The sequence below is a fragment of the Schistocerca piceifrons genome, chromosome 6 (assembly GCF_021461385.2).
Source record: "Schistocerca piceifrons isolate TAMUIC-IGC-003096 chromosome 6, iqSchPice1.1, whole genome shotgun sequence".
NCBI lineage: Eukaryota > Metazoa > Arthropoda > Insecta > Orthoptera > Acrididae > Schistocerca > Schistocerca piceifrons.
In genome coordinates, this window is record NC_060143.1 from 139,461,351 (window position 1) to 139,488,789 (window position 27,439).

At 43.4% G+C, this 27,439-nt stretch overlaps 1 protein-coding gene across 4 annotated transcripts in view; it reads right to left on the reverse strand.

The window, feature by feature from the left end:
- LOC124802542 (collagen alpha-1(IX) chain-like) overlaps positions 1-11,165 on the reverse strand; it is a 403,811-nt gene extending 392,646 nt beyond the window's left edge. For all 4 annotated transcript variants that reach the window (XM_047263404.1, XM_047263402.1, XM_047263401.1 and 1 more), the window contains exon 1: positions 11,111-11,165. In XM_047263404.1, the coding sequence (XP_047119360.1) occupies positions 11,111-11,147 (37 nt within the window). In that variant the 5' untranslated portion in view covers positions 11,148-11,165. The remainder of the gene's footprint in view (positions 1-11,110) is intronic.
- Between the last annotated feature and the right edge of the window lie 16,274 nt (positions 11,166-27,439).

The window sequence follows — 27,439 nt, forward strand, 5'->3', positions numbered from 1 at the left end:
GATTTGGGTACGCAGTGATGGTGCCCGATAGCGATGCATATGGATTCTATAGGATTTACATCAGGCGTATTTGGTCGCTGAGACACCAACGTGATTTCACTATAATGCTCCTCAAATCACCGTAGCATGGTTCTGGCTCTGAGACACGGACAACTGTATTGCTGGAAGATGACGTCGCCATGGGGAAGACATCAAGCATGAAGGGATGCAGGCGGTTCGCAGCTGTCAGCGTGACTTCGATTACTACCATAGGTCCCATGCAAGCACAGGAGAATGTCTCCCACAGAATAATACCGGTCCCACCAGCCTGCGTCCGTGGCGCGCTGCACGTTTCGAGCCGCCGTTCACCTCGACGAAGGCGTTTGTGGAGACGACCATCGACGTAGAGTAGCAAAAATGTGATTCACCCGAAGAGCTGAAACATTTTAATTGATCGACGGTCGAGACCCGATGGTGCCGAGCCCACTGCAATCGTAATGACGATGTCGTTGGGTCAACACGATAACGTGTAGCGTTGGTCTTCTGCAGAACTTCATATTCATCAACGTAGGATGAACGGTGTGCTCCGAAACGCGCGTGCACCAGTATTCTGCTTTTTCGGCCGAAATGCCACAGATCTGTACCACTTTACAGAGCAGACAAGCCTATCCCTACGTTCTGTGAAGACTCGTGGGACGTCCAACCATTTAGCGACTAGTGGTGGTTTCACTGTCCTAACTCTTTCCGTAGATGCTCAAGACAGTAGCAGGTGAATACCCGACCAGTTTCACCGTTTTCGAGATATTCGTTCATAGGCTCTGCGTAACAATAATCTGGCCCTTGTCAAAGTGACTTACGGCAATGATTTCCCCATTTTCAGCGCATATCTTTACTGGGTGATCTCTGTCAATGTCTGCTCCGCTTACGTACTCGCACTTTTGTTACCGCGTCACATGCGCGCAACGTCACCAGGCGGCATCCATCCTCGCGGCTGGCAGTGGTCATAATATTTCGGCTGGCCAGTATAGTTGTGGTCGTTGTCATAACAGGTTGTGGTTCAGTAAGACAAATGACTAACGAACTGCCGGCCGCTATGGCCGAGCGGTTCCAGGCGCTTCAGTGCGGAACCGCCCCGCTGCTGCGGTCGCAGGTTCGAATCCTGCCTCGGGCATCGATGTGTGTGATGTCTTTAGGTTAGTTAGGTTTAAGTAGTTCTAAGTCTAGGGGACTGGTGACCTCAGATGTTAAGTCCCATAGTGCTTAGAGCCATTTGAATTTGAACTAACGAACTGAACACAGTTTGTGACAACCGGTAAGTAATTTATCTTAGGTTATTTGGTAAACGACCTAGCGGAAAGGAGTGAAGAAAGGGCCGCTGACACACCATCGTAGAAACATACTCAGGGACACACTGGTGTCGGAGATGCTGCCTGCGCCACTGCTGCTGGAGTACTAGAAGGATATTTGTTTTGGCCATGCTGAGATTGCGAAAATGAGCTTCGAATTATTTTTGTCATTAAGGATATCCTGTCAGTTTATTTCTTTGAGTTATATTCCAGGAAATGAGTGATGAAATTGATAATAAAATATTTTCTTGAGCGCGTCTTCTTCAAAGCCTACGTGGCCCTCAGCCAACTAGTCAGTCTCAGCATTGACTTGTTCACTCAGTACTTAAATGCTTTGCCTCGATCAGTTTACTAGAGTGTATCGCGTAAATATGTTTCGTAAATTAGCATACCACGACGATGACTGAAATTTCTTGCCAGGCTCTTTTGCATGAATTCACATGGTATTGCTATGGTCACTTTTCGGCTGCGTATTTCGTAAGTTGTTATGAATTTATTAGATGAAATGTGCTGTGCGTTTGTAGCTTCGTGGAGAGGAAGATTCTTGGTAAAACTGAGATTTTGCGTAACACGCAGTAGCTGTAGAGCACCAAGTTCTTTAACTTACCAGGTAGTGATTAAGGAGACCAGAATCCATGGTGCTTTTACGAAACAAGGATGCTTTCTAATAATTCGCAAAAATTTGTGTTTATTTCATCCAGTTTAGAGGTGGTGTTATTTATCTGACTGTGAAAAACTGTAGCCTTCGAGACGAATATATACACAGAATACGACAAAGTATCTGGAAGCTCGATGCACAATCTTACTGTCTTGAGGTGCACTGTATCTGAGATGTTATGAGCATGTGTGCATTTAATAAGTAACTCGAGTATAAAGTTATTGCTTGTGAATATTTCAATAGTATTTTCCTTTTCTTATCTCTCAGTAATAGATATGAAAGATCAGTTATGTATTTGTAATTTCGTCCATTGTCAGCTATTTTATTGTCCGAATAGCAAAATGGATGTACTATTTTACATCAATTATACCGTCTGTCTCTGCAGCTTCGATTCCTTTCGTTAAAACGGAACTTCAGTATGAAGATTAAACAACCATTTTAACAGTAATAAATTCAGATTAACAATCTGAAAGTTTTAGCGGCCATGTTGACGAACTATGTTAGTTCTGTGCACGATTACTGGCTACATGGCATGAAAGAGTATCACTTTCTTTCAGCTTAAAACTCCAGTGTGACGCAAGCTGCAACAAGATTACAGGTAGGCAATTTGTCTGCTAACTCCACAGGCTGCTAGAAAGCTTAAAGTATAATCAGATACTCAACAAAAGAGGAGATAGTGCGATTATCTTGTGCAGTCAGAAACGTTATCCGTTTGTGCGTTTTTTAAAATACTAGTAAATTACTTCCGTTACGTTTAAATATTCATCACAGTCAGATGTGCGTAGATATCCATGTTAATCAAGCGCACTTAAATATTCAGTTTGTTTAAACAGCAGTAAATCTGTTTCAGTCACTCACACTCCAACTTATATCTGTTAAAATTTCAGTGCGAGAGGCCTGCATTCCTTCTTTTAGTTAAGTTGTGCAATAAAGCTGTTTTATTCGCAGTTCGATTCAGTACACATTCAGTAGTTACTCGAGCCGCTCACCTTCAGAATTTTTCTGTGACATCAGTAATAATTCTCTACTTGACTGTATTGTTTTTTATACAGTCTTCGCTACGTCAATCCAAATAAACACTTTCAGAGAAGACTGGTCGTACAGTTTCACTTCCTTATAATGCTACACGTCAATAAATACTTTCAGAAAATACTTCTTAAGATCTAGATTTACTTATATGTTTCAGAAAGGCTTTTCTTGCTATGGCCTGTCTGGATTTTATACGCTCGTTATTTCTTCCAGTGTTAGCTATTCTTCTGCCCAAATAGAAAAATGGATGTACTATTTTTCGTGTCTCATTTTGTAATCTGGCTGATTGACCGCACTCCATTACCTGTGTTTCGTTTTGTAGGTGTCCCCTTGATACCTCTTTATAAGACAATATCCACTCAGTTCAAGTGATTTTCATTGTCTTTGCCGTCTCTGACAGAATTACTGCGTCACTGGCAGACTTTTACGGTCTTATTCTTCCTCCCTTGGTGAAGCTGCTTCTCCCACGTACTTAATTTCCTTCCAAAACTTCTCTTTAGTTTCCTTTCCTGGCTGTTGCGTGTTCAGATTGAAGCATGTGGGCGATACATTGCAACCTAGGCTCACTCCCCTTTTAACTACTACCCTCCTTTCATGTCCTTTGACTCATGTATCGTTGTAGTAACCTTTCACTCCATGTATTTTATCCTACATAATTTCATAACTGTCAATAGTATTTCAGTCGACTTTGTCAAAAGCTTCTTCTAAGTCTACAAATCTGGTAATGCTTTGAATGTAGGTTTGTATTTCATCAATCTATCCCCTAAGATAAATTGGGCCAGTACCGCCTCGTTCGTCCCTACATTTCTCCGGCGCCCAAACTGCTCATCTCCCTGTCGGCTTTTAGAAACTTATTACAAGAAATTCCATACAGAACGACTTCGATGCGTGATGTCTGTTCGGTGGAGAAAGGGAAGGCATTACTGATGTCAGTTGCGTTGGGACATCCAGCACAAGCGACAACACTGTGTCCCGGACGGCGCAGCACTTAACGCACCAGACTAGCACGCAGGTAATCCCGGTTCGAGCCCCAATCCGGTACACATTTTCACCCATCGCCGCTGATTCCCGATGCAGACATCAGTAATCCCTTCCCTTTCTCTCCTCTCATGTTTACATATAATGTATCACATCTCCGGTTTCTGCATTCATATAACTTTTTTTGTCTTAGGAAGAGCAGAAATGGTACTAGCTACAATCTCAGCAACAAAATTGAGGACCATGTAATAATCATAGTGAAGGTATTCTGCTATCTTGGAAGCAAACTAACGCACGAAGGTCGAAGCAAGGAGAGCAGCACAGGTGAAGAGGACTTTCTTTAAAAAAAAGTCTACTACGTAATATCAGACACAGGCTTCAATCTGAGAAAGAAATTTCTGAGAGTATACATTTGGAGCACAGCATTCTGTGAAGGTGAACAAGGGACGGTAGGAAAACCGGGAAAGAAGAGAATGGAAGCTTTTGATTTGTGGTGATGTAGCGGACTGTTGAAAATTAGGTAGTCTTATAAAATATATGTGGCGGTTCTTCCCAGAATCGGAAACGAAAGGGTTCTTCGATAATAATAGTGGACCAAATGAAAGCGGTTAGAAAATTAATAAGGGACTTAAATTACTCTGCTTAGCGCAAATGTGTGGAATATGAAAATACATGTAATGTTGTTCCTTAACAGCATGATACCAGAAGCTAAATCGCTTTTCATTAAGTTTGGCGATTAAAGCAAAAAATGAGTTTTACGGAATGAACAGTTGTTGGGGCAAATGTAAGAATGCTCTTAAATCTCATAATTACTGTTAATAAGATCGGATCACCGCCAGGCATTTGCTACATTGGTGATAAACAGTTTGTAACGACAGCGCAAGTGGAAAAGCAACTTAAGTCATTTGTCTGTCGGAATACAGGACACAACGACAAGAACTAGCTTTTTCCAGAATGATGCAAAGCAAACTCCTGACGTGAAGCAAGATATATATAATGTACAGAAGAGGGGGAGGCTTGTTGTATGGTTAAAAAGTATATATCAATTTAGGATCTTTAGGGGTGAGACCAATGTGAATTTTGATAGTTCCCGTACCCAACAACAGATGGCAACACTTATCTCTAAGCTTTTACATTTGAGGCTTAGCCCATTCTCCAGGGCATGTCTTCAAGTGATCATATAACTAGTTAGTAAATAGCTATAGAACGCTGACTAGAAAATTTATAAACACGAAAAAATGTTGGGAGTGCAGTTAAATGAAACATTGCAGAGATAAGTTCTCAACTATTGTGAGGAACTGTACAGAACAGGACGAGCGTGTCACAAGGAGATGGCGCTACAGCCCCACGCTGTACATTGCTCTGAAGCCGCATCGCCAAGTTAGTTTGTCCGAAACATTAGCAGACTATTTCTTCTTGTTCTTAATTTCTATCGGTGCATGCAAGAGTTGTGTTAAACAGTTAGTGTTACAGTACAGTTGTGAGTAATACAGAACCAGAAAGGCATTGTCAGACGATTTTGTGTTCGTAAGTGCCTATTCGGAAAGTAGGGAACGATGCGTCGCGAAATGGAAACCACAGTGAAAATCAAACCTGTTTTATTTGCAACGGTTAGTTACACCTTCCAGCTACTTCTCTACACAGTCGCCGCTCAGACTTAGACATCTGACGTAGCGTTGTACCAACTTTGCAATTCCCTCGTTATAGAAGACAGTCGCCAGTGCTTTTCGACAATTTTCTACTCTGGACTGCAACTCGTTGTCTGTGTCAAAATATTGTCTTCATAGCCAGCGGTTCATTTGAGCAGAGATCAACCTCAGGGGTAGCCAATTACGGGCTGTATTGTGGGTGATCAAACACTTCCCATCGAAAACGCTGCAGGAGCATCTTCATTGCCCCTGCAGAGTGCAGCCGAGAATTGTCGTGTAGAACGAACCGCGTGACAGTTATGTTACGTGGATTGCATAGATTCAGGCGAAATCTTTCGCCAGGCCCTCGTATTTGGCGGGGTACGTCAACTTCTAGCCATCTTTACGTTTTCACTCTGAGCTCAGCACTGAAAAGAGCGCCATGATGCGATGCCCAAGGCATCTGTGCGAAGCTTCATGTGATTTTCACTGTAGTTGCCTTTTCGCGACCGATCGTTCCTTACTTTTCAAATAACCCTCGTATAACATATTTCGCCTCGTTAATGTAACTTTCTTTTCATTATACGTTTCGAGTAACCGAGGAGAGAAGTACATGATATGAAAAGGCTGCTTTCACAATCCAGCATTTACCTCAATACAGACTGGCGAAACTGATGCTCAGTCAGTGTTATCTTCCCGAAACATTTGCCGTATCTGATTGGTTTCCAATCTTTCCTACACATAGCGTTCGCAAGACAGATTAAAATTAAATGGCAGAAATAAAATCATTACGGCAAAAGTAGCCAGCGCAACTAAAATTCACGTTTATAAAAGAAAATATCACTGGCACGATTCCACCTACGAATGAAATGTGACTACTTTTCATTTTACGCTAAAATCAGAACGACTAGTAGACGTATAAATGATGCAAGATGGTATTTTTATCAAAACACTTCCACCAGAAGCTAATGTTTGGCAGTACTAACATGGCAGACGTCGCCTTCAAGTTCGTGACATCATGAAAAATCCCGTGGGTACCAACGTAACTGCGTGCATGCTGAGCCGTGTCGGATCCCGCTCCTTTTACAAATTGCCCGCCCCGTCAGCATGACTTCGCAGCCGCGGTGTAGAGGGCGTTGGTTGTCTAGGGGGCGTGGTGGTGGTGTGGCGATCGGGAAAACGAGGCGTTGCAGCGGGGAGCAGTGTGCTGGGACCGATGGTGCTCAGTGTCGAGAGAGTCATGTGGCTCGAATTTGTGGCGAGGCGTACTGAATTTGGGCATTGATAGTCTGTGTGTGTACAACAGCTTCCATAGTGTAGAGATCACTCAATTCTTCCGGAAGTGATTAATTTGCCATGTCGTAATTTAGTCGTACATGGTAGCTGATTCGTCGCCGCGAAATTAAGACCCCTCGTTGCTTGTTCCCCTAGAGTGAATTTTGGCTGCGAGAAACCCACTTCTTGTCTGAAAAGTTAGATCGAACGAACTATTACCAGTGAACGTTTTGTTCCGACCGAGTAAGAGTCTGAAAATCGAAGAGGAGCCGAGTTGAGTTGCTAATATCTGTCCGTTTAGGTTTCTTAGTCCACGCTCGACAGTACTTCTGGAATTATTTTCCTATCATACCATCTTGTTTAGTGACACCCACAGTCCGTTTGTACTATAACACGTTCATTCAGCTTTAGCCATCTCGCTGAGCGTTGTAACTGTGGCAGTGTTGAGCGTGCAGTGGTGGCCCGGACTTAGACGCGCCGTTGATCCGTTCCAGCGTCACCGGCAGTGTGGTATACCGCCTTATGGGACTCTTGGACCGTAATGTCTTGGCAGCTGATCCTCTACAGCCTACGCCGGCCTGCGACATCTTCACCGAGGACGTCACTGCTCGCCAAGTTATGTCATTGTATGTAAATTGAAGGTGGAAGGTGTGAGAAAGGAAAGGGAAGGGATTACTAATGTCAGCTGCATTACGCGGAATCAGCGGGGACGAGTGATAATGCGCACCGGACAGGGATTCGAACCCGGTATCTCCTCCTTACTAGGTAGTTAGGTAATCACTGCGCCATCGGGGACACACTGTTATCGCAACTGCACGGAATATCCCAGCATGCCTCACGGCCGGCCCACATTCCCACCGAGCGCCACGTATCCACAGCCCCTGTCCATTTCTTCCACATTCGTTACCCTGAGATTCCCACAGGAGATCCACATCTACATCTACATTTACATGGATACTCTGCAAATCACATTCAAGTGCCTGGCAGAGGGTTCATCGTACTACCTTCACAATTCTCTATTATTCCAATCTCGTATAGCGCGTAGAAAGAATGAACACCTATATCTTTCTGTACGAGCTCTGATTTCCCTTATTTTATCGTGGTGATCGTTCCTCCCTATGTAAGTCGGTGTCAACAAAATATTTTCGCATTCGGAGGAGAAGGTTGGTGATTGGAGTTTCGTGAGAAGATTATGTCGCAACGAAAAACGCCTTTCTTTTAACGATTCCAGCCCAAATCCTGTATCATTTCTGTGACACTCTCTGCCATATTTCGCGATAATGCAAAACGTGCTGCCTTTCTTTGAACTTTTTCGATGTACTCCGTCAGTCCCACCTGGTAAGGATTCGACACCGCGCAGAAGCATTCTAAAAGAGGACGGACAAGCGTAGTGTAGGCAGGAGGTCGGACGTACTTGTGCATCCGAACTGACGAAGGTGGATTTATTTCCCATCTAGGCGAATCAATTAAATGAACGCAAGGTATCTTTTCTTTTGGACGTGTCCGAAAGTATAGACACCACGCATTCATTTAATTGGTTCGCCTAGCTAGGAAATGGACCACCTTCTTCAGTACGGATGCACAAGTACGTCCGACCTCATGCAGGAATCTCAGAGTGGCGATCATGGAGCATGTCCCGATACAGGCACCAAGCATTCATATAATTATTTAATTCTAGTCCGTTAACTGTTTCATGTAACTGCGGTTTTCCTCACTCGAAAAGCCTGAGCGGTCAGTGGAAGACGCCACTCACTAACTTGTAGTTGCAGTGTAGTAAGTAGCTCTTTCATGTAATTGTTGTTTTTCTCATTCTAAGGGCCTTAGCGGCCACTTATGCTATCCCAGTTTGTTTTAACAGTGTAAAATGTTTTCACACTTGGCCAAGTCTTTTTTAATTACTGTGGGAAGCTACTCCTGTTGTAAACTTCTCACTCTTTTGGCTTAGTAGTTTATTTAATGTGGCATCCCTCCCTCCCCATTTTTATGTCAGGCCGGTAACTGCAATGGCTTTGGCGTTCTCGTGCTTGGTTTGGCCACAGTTGGCTGTATTTCGTAGGCGCAGTGCCTGCAGGCAGATTGTTTTTAGTTAGTCCTTATTCTGTCAGGTCATCGCCCTGTTGGGTTCTGTTTATTGTGTTTGGTGTTCCAGTCAACTCTTGTAAGAGAAAAGGCATATAATCTGCACTGCATGGCTCAAGCCTCGTGCTTAAGGGGTTTATCTCTGCAAAATATTCTGGCCGCGCGTTGTTAACTGTGACTGATCTTGCACGAGGTGGAGTTCCTTGATACTGAACTTCCTTTTCTTTTAACAGGGGAAAAGAGAAGACCGCAGCGCCAGATATTAAATTTGTTTCTTCACTCACTGAATTCTAAGGTTAGCTACGGCGCCGGAATTCGTTTCTAGCTGGAGATACAGAGGCAGAGCCTTGTCCTGACCTTTCATGTTTATTTATTTTTTAATTCTAAAATTCAGGCTGTTGGGCTTTAGTTTAAAAGGGAAGTTCGTAACGTTCTTGTCAAAGGTAAAGGAAAATTGTATTTAACTTATTTCCTCCCGTAAGTGCTCTCTCAAGCTATACCCTTTTTAAAAATATACAGTTTGCTGTTTAAATGAAGATATTTGGTCATAATTTGACAGTAAAGGTTTCCAGTTCATGGGGTTGTCTATAAACAGTTATAATTTGATAAAAAGCTCTGTTTCATTTTAAAACTTTTGTTGGTATCCAAAATGTTGTTTTCTTTTCATCTGCTGTTCAATATAATTGTTGGTGGTCTTAGAAATTGTTGCTCTCAGCACGTATAGTGTTTTTATTAATGTAATAAAGTTTGTCATATGGTGAATGATGTATACTTAAAACGCTGGCCCAGTTTTTCACCTGTTTCAATTTTCTTAGGCCGCACTCTGAAAGGTGATATTTCACGCACCCCTTCAGATGAGACTGTGTAGCGTCAGGTTAATGCATCGACGAAACGAATCCAGTCGAAAAGCAGGCTTATATCACGGTAATCTAAATGAGGTTAACATTAATAATAATTACAATGTCTAGTGGACGCTGTATTATCTGAAGACGCCTAGTGTCATGCTCTCTCTGCAGTGAAACAGATCATATTTTCTGTCACGGAAGGAAACCAACCTTCTGTAATTTTCGAGCAGGAAAACTGTCCCGTAGTGCGCATTTGTGTCTAGTAGCTGCAGAGAGAGAACTTTCTCCAGTATGAACGAAAAATTCACAACTTCGTACAGTAATGACATTTTACTATACAGTATTTCAGTATCGGTTAACAGTAAGTGTGGTGTCACCGCAAGGCACCACACTGGCTAGGTTGTAGGCTTTAAATCGGCTGCGGTCCGTCAGTACACATCGGACCCGCGAGTCGCCACTGTCGACGCTGGCAGACCGAGCGCCGCCACTCGGCTGGACTTCCGAGACAAGCTAGCGCACTGGCCCGTTCTACAGCCGACTTTAATAGGAATGGTTCACAAGTTATAGCTTCAGATATCTCAATTGCAGAGACGCTAGTTAGCATAGCCTTCAAGTCGTCAGCGTATCTGGATGCTATGTGGAGGATCCGGTCTCGATTCTTGGTATTTCCAGAAACTTTTCCTTGGTGAGAAGACTGTACTGGCTGCACTACGCCCCGTGATGCCAATTGGAGTTACTTGATTGAATGAGAAGTACCGGTCCAAAGGTCAAGAAAGGTGACTAACACTGGTGTGCTGACTCCACGACCCTCCACACCGCATCTAAATGACGCCACTGGCAGAGGATGACACGGCGGTCGGTCGGTCCTGATTGGCCTGTCTGGACCAGAATGCGCTACTTTCGCTATTTTTGCTTTTGTTTAATGTTGTGCAATATTTAATTAAGAAATGGCATATTAGTTCACAGGAAACTACAAGAGGGTACCAAAACGTTTGAAGGCCAACTGTGTAGCACGCCAGTAGATGACGGTGCAACTCTGTTCAGGTGGGCACAGGCAGCACCGACCTTCACAAGTCACTGTGCTAAGAGACAGCGAGCGCCTAACCAGGCACCACATACAGTTTATACATTGACCATTGATCTATATGTGTGAAGCAACCAGAATTTTAAAGAAGTATTTGCAGTTCAGTCTATAGCTGCATTTGTAAAGATTATTGTACAAAGTCAAGAGGCCCATAGTTCCGCCTCATACATAACACTAAGAATAAAGGAAGGGTAGTGTGGCGTACTTACGTGACGTTGTAGGGCTGGGTACCACCAGCAGTAACATCGCCACTACTGCAGCCGCACCCCTGAAACAACACCAAAAGTCAAATTTATTAGCTGATTCTTTAAAACTTTACTCACGTTATCGAAACAAGAACACGAGCTAAAAAACAAAGAAAATGCTGAGCATCAGTAAGGCGATATTTTTAAATGCCAATTCTCGCTCATCTCAACAAGTTATACGTTTACGAAAATACGTTTTTCTACAAGTATTTGATGCCGTTCATAAAGACCGAGCAACTTCATCGAGTGCAAGAGCAGGGATATTACGAGTGGTGACACTGTAAACTTTATTTGCTTCTTTAACTTCCTGGAGTCTGGACACTGAAGATAGCAATGATACATAGACGCTTTATTTCATCGCCTAGAGTTTCGTAGTGTCGTTTGACTAACACAATAAGTGTTTCTTCTTATCTAACAAGATAACAGGAAATTTTTAATTAATGTGGTGGAAAAACGATTATCTGTATGCCTCTGAATAATTGAGCCACTGCGATTTTGGCATTCGTTCCTTGTAGGGCTAACAACATTTCTTTCATAATTGAGGAGCAATTCGCTTTTCGATACCTCCCGTCATGCACTACAACTCTCCTTTCGTGCTTTCAGTTAAGATTTTCCATAACACTTTGTAACAGCCTCAATAAACCACTCACGAAGCGTATTCCTTTTCCTTAGCCTTTCTCTCCCGCTTCAGCAATACAGCAGCGATTATGTATCGCAGGGACTCGAAAGTCCTTGGCAGGTTGCTGGAGGTTTGGCTCCAGATGTCTACCCACAGGTCACGCAAATTCCACCAATTATGGGTCGGTGATTTGTAGGCACAGAGCTGGCGCCCAATAGCATCCCAGATGTGTTCCTTCGAATTCATATCCGCCGAATTTGGTAGACGACTAACAGAGCACGATTCTGGTCTAATGACACGGAAAGTTATCTTCCTAGACGTTGTCATCGCTGTCGTGCAGGTGTTCTGTTGTAGTATTCACGTAGTCCACGGCTATCACGACCTCTTCTATCGCTATCACGAGGCCCCCTTCCGCGCAGGTGAACGTGCCTCATAGCACGATACTGTCCACAAAGGCCTGCGACTGTGGCGCGATGCATGTTTTCAAACAGCGTGTCTAGACGCGACCATCGGTCTGGTGTAACAAGAAACGTGACTCACCCGTCCAGCTAACACATTTCCACTGACCCATGGTCCAGCCTCGATGTTCCCTGGCCCACTGCAGTAGTCACTGACGAAGTCGTTGGCTGAGCTTGGAAATACGAGGCTTATCCAGAAAGTAAGTTCCGATCAGTCGCTAAATGGAAACCACAGTGAAAGCCAGAAACATTTTATTTCCAGGAATTGGCTACACGTTCCAGATACTTCTCTACATAGTCTCCGCTCCGACTTAGACATTTGTCGGAGCGTTATACCAAATTTCCAACACCATCGTCATAGAAGGCAGCCGTCTGTGCTTTCCCATAATTCTCTACGCTGGTTTATAGTGCCTGCGCCCAAGTGTTGTCTTCGTATCCAGCGTTTCATGTGAACAGAGATGGTACTCAGGACGAGCCAATTAGGGCTGTGTTATGGGTGATCGAACACTTCCCAGCGAAAAGGCTGAAGGAGCATCTTTACTGCCCCTGCAGTGTGGCTGAGAATTGCCATTAAGAAGGAAGTGCGTGGCAGTTGTGTTAGGTGGGCTGCATCCATTAAGGCGAAGCCTCTCAGTGGGCCCTCCTACTTGGCGGAAGACATCGTTGTTCTAGGCATCTTTACTCGCTCACAGTGGCCTCACAACTGAAAAGAGCGTCTTAATGCGATCGACTGTCATACTAGAGACACTGTCCAAGACATCTGTGCAAAGCTCCATCGGGTTTTCACTGTGGTGTCCATTTAGCGACTGACCAGAACTTACTTTCTGGACAACCCTCGTATGTAAGGGTCTTCTGGTGTCACATGTACAACATTGTGCCCTGGACGTTTTGCTCCATAAGACTTGTGCCTGCACCAGCATTGCAATCTGTTGTCAGATCCGCCACAGATCGCCGCCTATGCTATTGTACATACCAGGTACATACAGTACTAGGATGGGATTACGGAAGTGTTCGATTCCATGCGTCTGCTTTGACCCATGACGTCATCAATATGGTGGAAGTGGCTATTCTAAGCGTCTCCAATATGGCGCCTATGATGTCACTACATACACACAGCAAAAAAACACGATAATACGTATAAATAAGACAATAACATCTCCTTCCAAAAATACAATAACAGGGTAATCGCGGGAAATTGGGCGTTTTAAAGAGGGGACAAGCTAAATATACCGGTAAAGAAAAACACACCACGATCCCAAAACACACAAAATTACGAACAAAGAAAAAATAATTACATATACAAATATAGGTCAACCGCAACTGATGATACCAGAACACCAACACCTACAGCAAAAACTATGGAAATCTGAATCAGACACTTCCCTTGACCACAGCTGACGATACCAAAGCACCAATACTTACTTATAAAATTACCAGAATTGTAATCGGTCATTTTCCTTGACATATATAGGTCAACCATAACTATTGATACGAAGAAACCAATACCCACAACTGCAAAAAACAGAACCAAAACCACAGCACCTCAAAAATTCAGAGGTCAAACATCCCTACGTAAATTAAAACACATTGGATACACAATAAATACACGAAACATTACAACCCGAGAAAATTAGACCCAGAAAAACAATTAGTTACCATCTACAAATTTTTACACACACACACTCTCTCTCTCTCTCTCACACACACACACACAACACACACACAACACACACACACACACACACACACACACACACACACACCCACACATACAGGGCGCCATCAAACACAACAAGACGACATCTACAAACCCAACCAACTCATAAACTCCACGCCATAATGACGTCACACACCACAACACCCTTACGTCATGGGTCAAAGCAGACGGGTGGAATCGGACGCTTTCATTGACCCACTAGAATTGTTGCTTGTCGGATCATGCTGCCTAGTACGAATGGAAAATAATGTGGGCTGGCTTTTCAACATACTGTCCACAATGTAAATGAAGACACGCCTGAGCTGTAGTACGCCATCGAGCTTGCTGATGCGCCACCTGTCGGTATGAGAGTCACACCCCAGAACCAATAGCTATTCTTAAAATAAAAAAATGCGTATATTAGAAAAAAATACTGATTCATGAAATATTTCTCGAAACATTGATCAATCATTATGCCGCGACTTCTCGATGACTTGGTGTTTCTGTACTCATGACTGGAATTTAGGGAAGACGAAAAAGAAGGCGGAAGTGCAAGGCTGTAGCGCGCACGTGCTCATGTGTTTGTCACTTCTTTCGGCGCCAGTAGTTGCTAGTTACGGTGGATGACGACATGTGGGGGTGTGACGGATTAGCAGTTGACGCGCCGGCCTGTCTACACATTTCAGTTTGTTTTGATTGGCAGTACGTTCCCTGAGATTGAGCTACACTCATCAGTTCCTTCCTCCTACAAAGTTGCTTTTACCGTTGGTGATCTAACCATGGCAGCTATGCGCGATACGTAGCCTGCGTGATTTCTAGGAAGAGGAGGAGCACCTATTTTTAATGTCGTTCCATCTTCACAGTACCTATGTCTGATTAACGTGTGTTCGGTTTAAAAATTGCTCGCAGATGACGTAACTAACCATACTGCGAGTACACAGTATGACATAATCGTCAAGAAATTACTTTGTTCTCGTAGAGCTTGTGGTAGGGCAGGGAAAACGTCTCTCACGTTCGAATTTTCCGATACGCCTCTTAACTCGATACGGTATCGGGCGCTTCTCGAACGATCGCGTGACATTTCACTCGCGCGGTGCGATTGCAAGCGATATGCGAGAAACTACGAACTAGTCAGAACAACAAGCTATAGCTCAGTTAAAACTTGACGATTTTGTGAAAAGTATTGGGCAATACTATTAAATACCGCCACTGTACAATCTCTTGTTTTATTTGAACAAATTTCGAAATAAGAGTTCTCATACAGTGTTTACGGATGTACAAATACTTCTGAGGATGTTGTAAAGCTAACAATCAGGGATGAAAATATTTCCTTTGAAAAATATTGCTCGACTCTGAACGTACGACAAAAAAAAAAAAATACGTTATTAGAAACACACACACACGCACACACACACACACACACACACACACACACACACGTGGCTCAGTGACGTTAAGCGTGCCAAGTTCAGCGTGTTGACTCTTCACAAGGGAAACTCCCCGCCAAAAACTGGATAAAGATCAAACATGAAAACAGAAAGAAGGTGTACCGAACTGTGGAAAAAAGAAGGAAAATAGAAAAAGTAAACGGTCCAAGATTAACATGTGCAACATCGAGCGACTGCTTCAGAACGTGGCGTCGTGGTGATGTGGTCACGCTGTTGGAGTACGAATGGAGAATTTCGGATTCTAATCTTCCTCATGCCCCACATTTTTTCACAAAATTATGAACTGTCCGTTTAGTTATTGACGTATATCTTCCCTTTATTCTAATTTCTGTCTGCATCGCGGTGTAACGTCTGTCTGCAACAGCGGCGTGTACCGAAGGGGCGTCCTGCAATACGTAATTCCTATTTGTTCTCCACAAGTACCACATGTAAAACCTCTTGCGTTGAAACTTTTGACTCTTGAATTCCTTCGTTGTAACATAGATCACAGCGGTTTATTTGTTGTTTTCATTTCTCTGAGAGGTGTATGAGGCATGTCGCCTGCTCACACTGTTCGCCACATTTACTTGCAACGGTAATATATTCTTACCACATCATTCATATTCTGTAACCAGTGCACAGTATGACAACTACCAAGACTACAGAAGGAGAACAGAAAGATCAGTGGACGGACGGACAGTTCATAAATTGGGATGAGGAATTCCGCCTTATGCAAGACAAAAAAAAAGTGTCCTGCATAAGGCGGAATTCCTCATCCCATTTTCGTAGCAAGCACGGACATAACAAGAACTGCACCACAAGATGATTAGTTCATAAATTTGCGGGGGGGAAAAGGGGGGAACGACGGAGGTTTGAACACAGATCTCCGACTTTGCAGTCTAACACCGCGGCCACACTATCACGACGTCCTGGCTCTTGAGAGTGGCTGGGTGTTGTTCATCTTGAGCTTGGACATTCACTGTTTCTATTTTGCTTCTTTTTTCACAGCTCAGTACACCTTCTTCCTGTTTTCATGCTTGATCTGGAGTCAGTTTCTGACGGGCTCTCCACTGGGCCATTTTACCACTAAATCTGAGAGGGGTGCGATGAGGAGTTTCCCTTGTACGTAGAGATGTGACTTGGGCTTACTGTGAGTGTTCTCAACGTGGTATATGGGATCGCAGCGCGCTGCAGTGGCAGTTCTCGGCTACATCTGCTCGCACATCACACTGTTTAAGAAATGGACGTGTGTAAAACTCCTATGTTAGCTCTATTAAAACGCACATTTTCTCCCTTGTCCACATGTTGGTTATGTTGTTTTGTCAGAACATACATAAATAAAAACTTCATTACCCACGGGCATGTTATAATGCAAAAAGGAAAGTATCGTGTCCAGTCAATAAGGGCATCGTCTTGTAGAAGTTCCATTACAAATTCTGCGAAACAAATTCTTACTTGATCACTGTTCCTATTCAGCAGGAAAATCTGTCCATCAGAAAAATTTAGCAAGTACCAAAATAACATCACCCAACACGATAACACCGACGAGCTTTCTACAACGAAAGTAGAATCTTACCCGAACACGAAGAAAAATGACGTCAACTGGTTAAACGGAGATACGCTATTTTACGTATTCTAAGAAAGTTATATAAGAGAAGAAAATTTCTGATTGTACGTGGCTACATAACACTACAAACTACAATTAATGAATAATTATTATGAGAAATGTGCGTTATTCTACAAAAGAACTGTAATGTGAATTCTCCTGATCTGTCACCAAAAAATCACTCAATACACAATATCTTACAGCATATTCGTATTAAATACTGAAATATGAACGTGTTGCAGAGTACGTAATTATATAGAAATTGAGTTTGTCTGTAATGTGATGTGATTCTGTGAAAGTGTTCCTACAAGTTACTTAAAAAGTTTGAAAAAAATTAGCGAAGTGTCAGACTACATGCAAAGGCTTCAGTTTCGATCCCTTGTTAGAATTTTTTGGTGTGACCTAACATTGATTTGTAGTGAATCTCTCTCCCAGCACAAAGTCACAAGCGACCGGAAAAAAGCGCAGGTGACTCCAGTGTACAAGAAGGGTAAAAAAAACGGACCCGCAAAATTATACAGCAATATTCCTAACTTCGTTTTGCTGTAGAATCCTTGAATAAATTCTCGGTTCGAATGTAATACGTCCACGAATCAGCATCGTTTTAGAGAGCATCGCTCGTTGAAACTCAGCTTGCCCTTTTCTCACACGATACTCATTTCATAGCAGCCCACTTTGCTTGTTCTCCGCTCCGCGGCACCCTTACAGCACAGCAGTAAGTCGCCGATATTCTGCCCTTCATGGCAAGCCATCCTGGACTTACATTTCAGCAAGATATTGCCCACCCGCAACCGACGAGAGTTTCCATTGCTTGTCTTCGTTCTTACCAAACCCTGCCTTGGCCAGCGAGGTCGCCGGATCCCAGAACAGGACATCCAACAACTGTATAAATCAATGTCAAGCCGAATAACAGCTTGCATAAAGGCCATAGGGTGCGTGAGTGACACCGAGGAGGGGGTATTAAAAGCACTCTTTGCCGTTTGTTCACGTACCTGTTAATATTGCGCTCCTGCGTTATCACGCCACAGGAGGGCGACAAACTGAAGTGCTGAAAAAGCATAAGTACCTTTCGTGCTCCAGATCACGTTCAGGTTTTGTTGGAAGGTTTAGAACGGTCCCTAGTCATTCCAACCTGTACTTTAGAGCACAAATTGTGGTAGCTCTCCAGTCCAAAGGGGTACAGTCACGTTCAATGGGGATGCACCCCTACAATGGTCTTAGAGAAGGATTCCTACGTCCAAGGGCGCCAGCAATGTCAAAGGTTGTCAAAAACATGCTCCTGTTCCTCATCGCACTGCGAATTGTCGTTTTCAGCCGCGGAATGTGTGGGAATCAATGGCCCAGGGAAAGAAGTGATTTCATTGACGCCCTTTATGCCACCTCCTGAGGGTTTTCCGTGTCGATTATAAGCGGCGGTGCGTCTCAAACGCTTTCCTCGGCCACCCGTAGGAAAACCACGTGGTTTAAACGCTGGGTGTCGCAGATCTGATCTCCATCGCAGAGACAACAAAATTTACATTACAGTAATTTTATATTGATTAAATTCCTAACAGGCTGCCATGAACTGTTGTTTACAGTAACATATTCGTCGTTGGTGTCGTGGGATGACACGAATTTTCTCAAGTCACATCGAGGGAGGCCACATTTTGTTACTTCTCTACAGTTTGTAGATGCCTTGCAAAATCTAGCGCCCAAATACGTAGATGAAAGGCACATATCAACCTTGACACACACAGACTTAACGAAATTACCGGATCGTTAAAAACATACAGACTTAAAAAAACTACTGCATTTCGTGCCTGAAGTGAAAAGACAATTTTATCCGATAAGATATCTAACATTCCATCAGCGCATTCACTAGAGAGTGGAGTACAAACTTGTATTGTGCAAGGCTGGGGAGGGGAATTGGCCGTGCCCTATTCGAAGGAACCATTCTGGCGTCGACCTGCAATGACTGGACAGGGTTTGATTCCCGCCCTTCCACAATGCAAGTCCAATGTCTTAATCATTGCAGCAAATCTCTCGGTGATGCACTTTGCTTCCAAGGACTGATCGACATGACGAATGCCTCAATATTCAAGGTGACTAAGTTGAGAAATGGACTGCAGTACGTGGTATTGTTAGCATATATCTCTGTACAATGAGACATTCACTACTTTTCGAAAGCCCATCGAATGTAACAGGAAAAGATCGAGTGTGTCTACCCTGTTCTTACAGTTTGAGAAGAAAATTGCTTCCTATGGACAACGTTTGAAACTCCTACAGTAATTTCAGCAATTTGAGTCCATTTCATAACCTATAAAACACTGGGCGTAAAATTGCCTTAATATATGTGACTGGCGTTATTCTTAACGATACTACAGTGAGAAGACGCTGTAGTTTGCGTGTCTGAAAAGTGTTAATTTAAAACTACAAGCGTAGGTTGAAGACACTTTGTTGCATGTGGGCGTACGTTTCGTATACCGAGGAGGTGACAGGTTTAGCACCAGAAAATTGTACCCTGCATCAGAAGTAACTCAGTCGCTCCCATATGATCGTAGAGCGTGTCGGCGGCGATATTGCCACGCCTGAAGTTTCTAATAGCCGTTGCATTCAGAGCATTCTTAGTATTAGTTTAAAGGGTTTCGAACAATAACGCTCTGCAAGTTTCATTAAGTTCTTAGACGTATTCGACGATATGGCTATTATCAAAATTAAATTTACAACAATCTTTGCAAGCCATTGTCTATTTTTCCGAAAATAATTTCTAACTTCTTTTCCATTTGTTCATCCTCTTTGTTTAATGCAGTATAAACTGTTGCTTTAGTGTAGATAGTGACGTATATCAGTTTTAGTACATCTTGAATATGACAAGATTTACATTAATAAACTATACATTTGCATTCGATCGTTCTTTTGATACGTAAAAGGGACTGTCAGTCCCCAAAGTGCGTATCGAATAACACAGTGACGACTTTGTTTTATCAAAAGATTTCCCAGAGATTTTCAGGTTTTTCTAGGTTGAAAGTCCAATTCCCGTGAGCAAATTTTTATTTTATGTGAGCACGTTTCACGTTACTATTTTTCATACCCACATGTGAAACATTTTGAGTTGTTGTACCACTTACTAATGATTATACCAAGTTCAATTAATACTGAAATCAAGATTTATAGCAAACTTATTTTTGTTATTATTCAACAAATAATATCCGACCATAATACTTTGTAACACACTTGCTGTGGAAGGATTTGAAATGATTCATTATAACTACACTACTGGCCATTAAAATTGCTACACCATGAAGATGACGTGCTACAGACGCGAAATTCAACGGACAGGAAGAAGATGCTGTGATATACAAATGATTAGCTTTTCAGAGCATTCACACAAGGTTGGTGCCGGTGGCGACACCTACAACGTGCTGACATGAGGAAAGTTTCCAACCGATTTCTCATACACAAATAGCGTTGCTTGGTGAAACGTTGTTGCGATGCCTCGTGTAAGGAGGAGAAATGCGTACCATCACGTTTCCGACTTTGATAAAGGTCGAATTGTAGCCTATCGCGATTGTGGTTTATCGTATCGCGACATTGCTGCTCGCGTTGGTCGAGATCCAATGACTGTTAGCAGAATATGGGGTTCAGGAGGGTAATACGGAACGCCGTGCTGGATCCCAGCGGCCTCGTATCACTAAGCAGTCGAGATGACAGGCATCTTATCCGCATGGCTGTAACGGATCTACATCTACATCTACATCTACATGATTACTCTGCAATTCACATTTAAGTGCTTGGCAGAGGGTTCATCGAACCGCAATCATACTATCTCTCTACCATTCCCATCCCGAACAGCGCGCGGGAAAAACGAACACCTAAACCTTTCTGTTCGAGCTCTGATTGCTCTTATTTTATTTGTATGATCATTCCTACCTATGTAGGTTGGGCTCAACAAAATATTTTCGCATTCGGAAGAGAAAGTTGATGACTGAAATTTCCTAAATAGATCTTTCCATCCCAACTCGCGTATCATATCTGCTACACTCTCTCCCCTATTACGTGATAATACAAAACGAGGTGCCCTTTTTTGCACCCTTTCGATGTTCTCCGTCAATTCCACCTGGTAAGGATCCCACACCGCGCAGCAATAGTCTAACAGAGGACGAACGAGTGTAGTGTAAGCTGTCTCTTTAGTGGACTTGTTGCACCTTCTAAGTGTCCTGCCAATGAAACGCAACATTTGGCTCGCCTTCCCCACAATATTATCTATGTGGTCTTTCCAACTGAAGTTGTTCGTAATTTTAACACCCAGGTACTTAGTTAAATTGACAGCCTTGAAAATTGTACTATTTATCGAGTAATCGAATTCCAACGGATTTCTTTTGGAACTCATGTGGATCACTTCAAACTTTTCGTTATTTAGCGTCAACTGCCACCTGCCACACCATACAGCAATCTTTTCTAAATCGCTTTGCAACTGATACTGGTCTTCGGATGACCTTACTAGACGGTAAATTACAGTATCATCTGCGAACAACCTAAGAGAACTGCTCAGATTGTCACCCAGGTCATTTATATAGATCAGGAACAGCAGAGGTCCCAGGACGCTTCCCTGGGAAACACCTGATATCACTTCAGTTTTACTCGATGATTTGCCGTCTGTTACTACGAACTGCGTCCTTCCTGACAGGAAATCACGAATCCAGTCGCACAACTGAGACGATACCCCATAGGCCCGCAGATTGATTAGAAGACGCTTGTGAAGAACGGTGTCAAAAGCTTTCCGGAAATCTAGAAATACGGTATCAACTTGAGATCCCTTGTCGATAGCGGGCATTACTTCGTGCGAATAAAGAGCTAGCTGCGTTGCACAAGAACGATGTTTTCTGAAACCATGCTGATTACGTATCAATAGATCGTTCCCTTCGAGGTGATTCATAATGTTTGAATACAGTATATGCTCCAAAACCCTACTGCAAACCGACGTCAATGATATAGGTCTGTAGTTCGATGGATTACTCCTACTACCTTTCTTAAACACTGGTGCGACCTGCACAATTTTCCAATCTGTAGGTACAGATCTATCGGTGAGCGAGCGGTTGTATATGATCGTGCAGCCACGTCTCGATCCTTGAGTCAACAGATGGGGACGTTTGTAAGACAACAACCATCTGCACGAACAGTTGGATGACGTTTGCAGCAGCATGGACTATCACTTCCGAGACCATGGCTGCGGTTACCCTTGACGCTGCATCACAGACAGGAGCGCCTGCGATGGTATACTCAACGACGAACCTGGGTGCACAAATGGCAAAACGTCATTTTTTCGGATGAATCCAGGTTCTGTTTACAGTATCATGATGGTCGCATCCGTGTTTGGCGACATCGCGGTGAACGCATATTGGAAGCGTGTATTCGTCATCGCCATACTGGCGTATCACCCGGCGTGATGGTATGGTGTGTCATTGGTTACACGTCTCGGTCACCTCTTGTTCGTATTGACGGCACTTTGAACAGTGGACGTTACATTTCAGACGTGTTACGACCCGTGGCTCTATCCTTCATTCGATCCCTACGAAACCCTACATTTCAGCAGGATAATGCACGACCGCATGTTGTAGGGCCTGTACGGGCCTTTCTGGATACAGAAAATGTTCGACTGGTGCCCCGGCCAGCATATTCTCCAGATCTCTCACCAATTGAAAACGTCTGGTCAATGGTGGCCGAAAAACTGGCTCCTCACAATACGCCAGTCACAACTCTTGATGAACTGTGGTATCGCGTTGAATCTGCATGGGCAGCTGTACCTGTACACGCCATCCAAGCTCTGTTTGACTCAATGCCCATGCGTATGAAGACCGTTATTACGGCCAGAGGTGGTTGTTCTGGGTACTGATTTCTCAGGATCTATGCACCCAAATTGCGTGAAAATATAATCATATGTCAGTTCTATTAAAATATATTTGTCCAATGAATACCCGTTTATCATCTGCATTTATTCTTTGTGTAGCAATTTTAATGGCCAGTAGTGTATAATTACAGTGAGAAAACAGGTACTAGCTGTACAATCTGCATTATTTTATCCCACATATTGTAAAGTTTGGTATAAAGTCAGTGTAGAAAAATGTGCATGGTACTGCGGGAAATTCTACTAAGTATTTCTTTGCTTAGAAATTAGTAAAAAAAGAACAGAAACCTGAACATTCACGAAGGAACAAACACCAGAATATTCACAGCTCATCTACAAAACACTTGTGTTGAAATATAGACACTCACATACATTTAAAAAAATTAAAAAGCCCTCTATTGGCATTGTGAATGGCGAATTCGCAACTACTTGTCAAACAGCGACGCGCATGTTTCGCTCTTCTCTACTCACAACCGAACGAACCTGGAACCCGGTTACCGACATACAATAACGAAGAAACCGGAGGATGGCGAGCGCGCCAGGAAAGCAGCCACCCAGCAACAAATACTGCAGCCGTTCAGTGCACTTCTTCACTTGTCTTCATGCCACTCGACAATCGAAGCAGAATCTGAGAGTGATTTGTAACATAATAGCTCACATCTTTTCCGCTAACAAACATCTCAACTCCCTAAGGCTCTTTCAGAACTCCCTCTTACTTTCATTAACTTTTCCATTGTATTCATTTTCCAGGAGAGTTACAGTTTTTCCAGGTTTTCTACATATGCCATAAACCTTAATCGAGATAGTCATGATAATTGTGAAAGATAGACAGTGCAATGAAACCTATGGGTTTTCTGAAAAACTATTGCTGGATCGGTACGCAGAAATTCAGATCATTACGGAGCATACACCTACAAGTTGCACGTTGCACGTGAGCAGCGTGTGGGCGGCGATTCCTTGTAATAATACCCGATATTACTCGCTCCGAGCACGATCTGAGCACCCTTCTCGGAAGTTGGCTGTGTTTCAGTGACGTAGATAATACTGCTGAATCGGCAGCATTTCTGAGCCTTCCAGTAGCATACTTCATTCTCCTGATCTGCTATTCATGCAACTAGAGCACTGAAGGGCTCCTCGGAACGGCCGTTCCCCTCCATAGTTCAAGGACAAGTGACCAGACTTACTAAAACATTGTAGCTTACACACAGTCGAGACGTACTGCACCACCCGTTTACCCATCCGTCTTTTGGAAATGGAAATGCAAGACAAGTTCATTAATTTATCCACTTTACTGGTTAAGCTCTGTGACGGTGGATTAGGTATCATTCAACCATATTTTGGATAGTTTTTTTTGTGCTAAGATGCGTCTCAGGCTTTCACCTGTCTCTAAAGGGTGTAATACACACACACGCGCGGACGCGCCTATGTACAGTATACAGCGAGTCTCTCTCCTAACAGTCGTCAGGCGATTTTTCTCTGGTATTCAACAGATATTTCAATTTCGTTTTCAGGTTGTGGTATATATAAGACTGTAATTCATACAAATCTACAGTTTCATTCCGATCTGGATGAAATTTTGCGGACTGTACCTTCAAGACGAAAGGAAGATCACTGTCTAGGTAATATTCCGTAATCTGACTTGAAACATATATGTATATAATATGTAAAGGGGATAGGTTATTACTAAAAATGTGTAAAAATTCTTGTCCGGTTTACTTCAAACTTCTGCACAATCCCCTAATGTACATTTGGGCAAACATAAGCTATATATTTTTTTAATATACACAAATACCGATAAACTTCCTATTTATTTGCCGATTTACTTGAAATTTATACATTTAGATGAAACAACGAAGGAAATTAATGAAAAATAAAATGCCTAATATAATCTATGATGTAATTGTAAGATAGTTGCAAAAGTCAAAACCGGAAACGTAGAACCTGATTTTCACGAATGCCGCAGGTGAAGACGTATTTAATCGTCACATTCCGTTAACATCCAGTGATTCAAATATGCCCTTCGTTTTAAAACGATTGCAGATGTTTTATGTAAGGTATAACAAAAATATACGGCAAAAATTGCAGGACACATTCCTCACATGTACACGAAGAAATTATGTTATATGAGTGTGGGTCTGAAAACGCTTTGTTTCCGTGTTACTACTCATTTTCATCAACTCAATAATCATGGGAAACACACAGGAACAGAACGCACCAGTATACCACATCCAACTCCTGCTGACTGGATATGTTCAATATACCCTCCGTCAGCAATGATACATGCATCAACCCGCCGTTGTAGAGAATCTCGGATGCGCTGATGTATCCTTGGAATATTACGTATGGTTTCGCAACTCCCCATATTACGGGCACGGAGACTCTCAGCATAACATACTGAGGTTCCACGTACAAGAGCTTTCAAATGCCCCCTCAAACAAAATACCAGTGCGTTTAGGTCCGGAGAGCTTGGAGGCCGTGCAATTGGTCCATCTCTACCCATCCATTTGTCACCGAATCTGTTATTTACAAGTTTTAAGTAGAAGTGCATATTTCAATCACTGGATGTCAACGGAATTGACGAATGAATACGCCCTCGCCTGCAGTATTCATGAAAATCAGGTTCTAGTCTTCCGGTTCTGACTTTTGCCAATATACACGAGGAGGTGCTCCATCGTGCACGAAGCTAGAGGCACATCTGCTAACAGATCAGCTAGAACATTCTCTAAGAAATTAAGATAACTTTGTCCGTTTTGTCTGGCTCGAAGAAATGAGGCCTTAGCAAACAGTCATCAACAATGCCGGCCCTAAAATTGACAGGACATCTTTCTCAATGACTGACTTCAGCAGCTGCGTGAGGATTGACGTCTGCTCATACATGCCGATCGTGAAAATTTGGGGCAGTATTATGCTATGGGGGACATTCACCCAGGCTTCAACGAGCCCTGTGCTAGTAGTCATAGGTGCGATGACAGCTGTGAATTACGTGAACATAACTGCTGACTACCTGCATCCTTTCATTCTTGATGTTTTCCCTGACGGCTATGGCATCTTCCAGCTGCATAACTGACCGTATCACAGAGCAAGAATTGTTCTGGGTATCATGATAGCTCACGTTGATGTCTCGGCTGAACCCGATAGAACTCCGTGTGACGTTAGCAGACGACAGCTCCTTGCCTAGAAACCACCGGCCGGTAATTTACGAGAACTGCACAGCTCAGAGTTCCCCGAGGCCCTGCAGCGTGCGTTTCACTGACCCAAAACCACCGCCATTTGCGGCTTCATTGGTGTCAGGCTAGAGTTCGTTAAATGGCACAGTTGAGGTCGGTTGTGTTTACTGATGAATGCTGGTTCTGCCTGAGTGCAAGTGAAGGCTGTATATTGGCTAGTAGGCCATTTGAGGGCCAGCAACCAAGCTGTCTGCTTGCTAGATAGCCAGGACCTAGAAATGAAGGCATGGTCTGGAGTGCGATTTCGTATCGCAGCTGGAGCACTCTGGTAATTATTCCACGCATCCTGACTGCAAATTTGTATTCAGTTTGGTGATTCGACCTGCTGTGCTGCCACTCATCAACACCATTCCAGAGGGTGTTTTCCAACATTATAACGCTCGCCCAGATACCGCTGTTGTAAGCCAACATGCTCTACATAGTGACGACATGTTGCCTTTAGCTTGTTCAGTTACCAGATCTGTCTCTAATCGAGCTCTTATGGCACATCATCAGACGACGAATCCGGCGTCATTTACACTACTGGCCGTTAAAATTGCTACACCACGAAGATGACGTGCTACAGACGCGAAATTTAACCGACAGGAAGAATATGCTGTGATATGCAAATGATTAGCTTTTCAGAGCATTCACACAAGGTTGGTGCCGGTGGCGACACCTACAACGTACTGACATGAGGAAAGTTTCCAATCGATTTCTCATACACAAACAGCAGTTGACCGGCGTTGCCTGGTGAAACGTCGTTGTAATGCCGCGTGTAAGGAGGAGAAATGCGTACCATCACGTTTCCGACTTTGATAAAGGTCGGATTGTGGCCTACCGCGATTGCGGTATATCGTATCGCGACATTGCTGCTCGCGTTGGTCGAGATCCAATAACTGTTAGCAGAATATGGGGTTCAGGAGGGTAATACGGAACGACGTGCTGGATCCCAACGGCCTCGTATCACTAGCAGTCGAGATGACAGGCATCTTATCTGCATGGCTGTAACGGATCGTGCAGCCACGTCTCGATCCCTGAGTCAACATATGGGGACGTTTGCAAGACAACAACCATCTGCACGAACAGTTTGACGACGTTTGCAGCACCATGGACTATCAGCTCGGAGACCGTGGCTGCGGTTACCCTTGACGCTGCATCGCAGTCAGGAGCGCCTGAGATGGTGTACTCAACGACGAACCTGGGTGCACGAATGGCAAAACGTAATTTTTTCGGATGAATCCAGTTTCTGTTTACAGCATCGTGATGGTCGCATCCGTGTTTGGCGACATCGCGGTGAACGCACAATGGAAGCTTGTATTCGTCATCGCAATACTGGCGTATCACCAGGCGCGATGGTATGGGACGCCATTGGTTACACGTCTCTGTCACCTCTT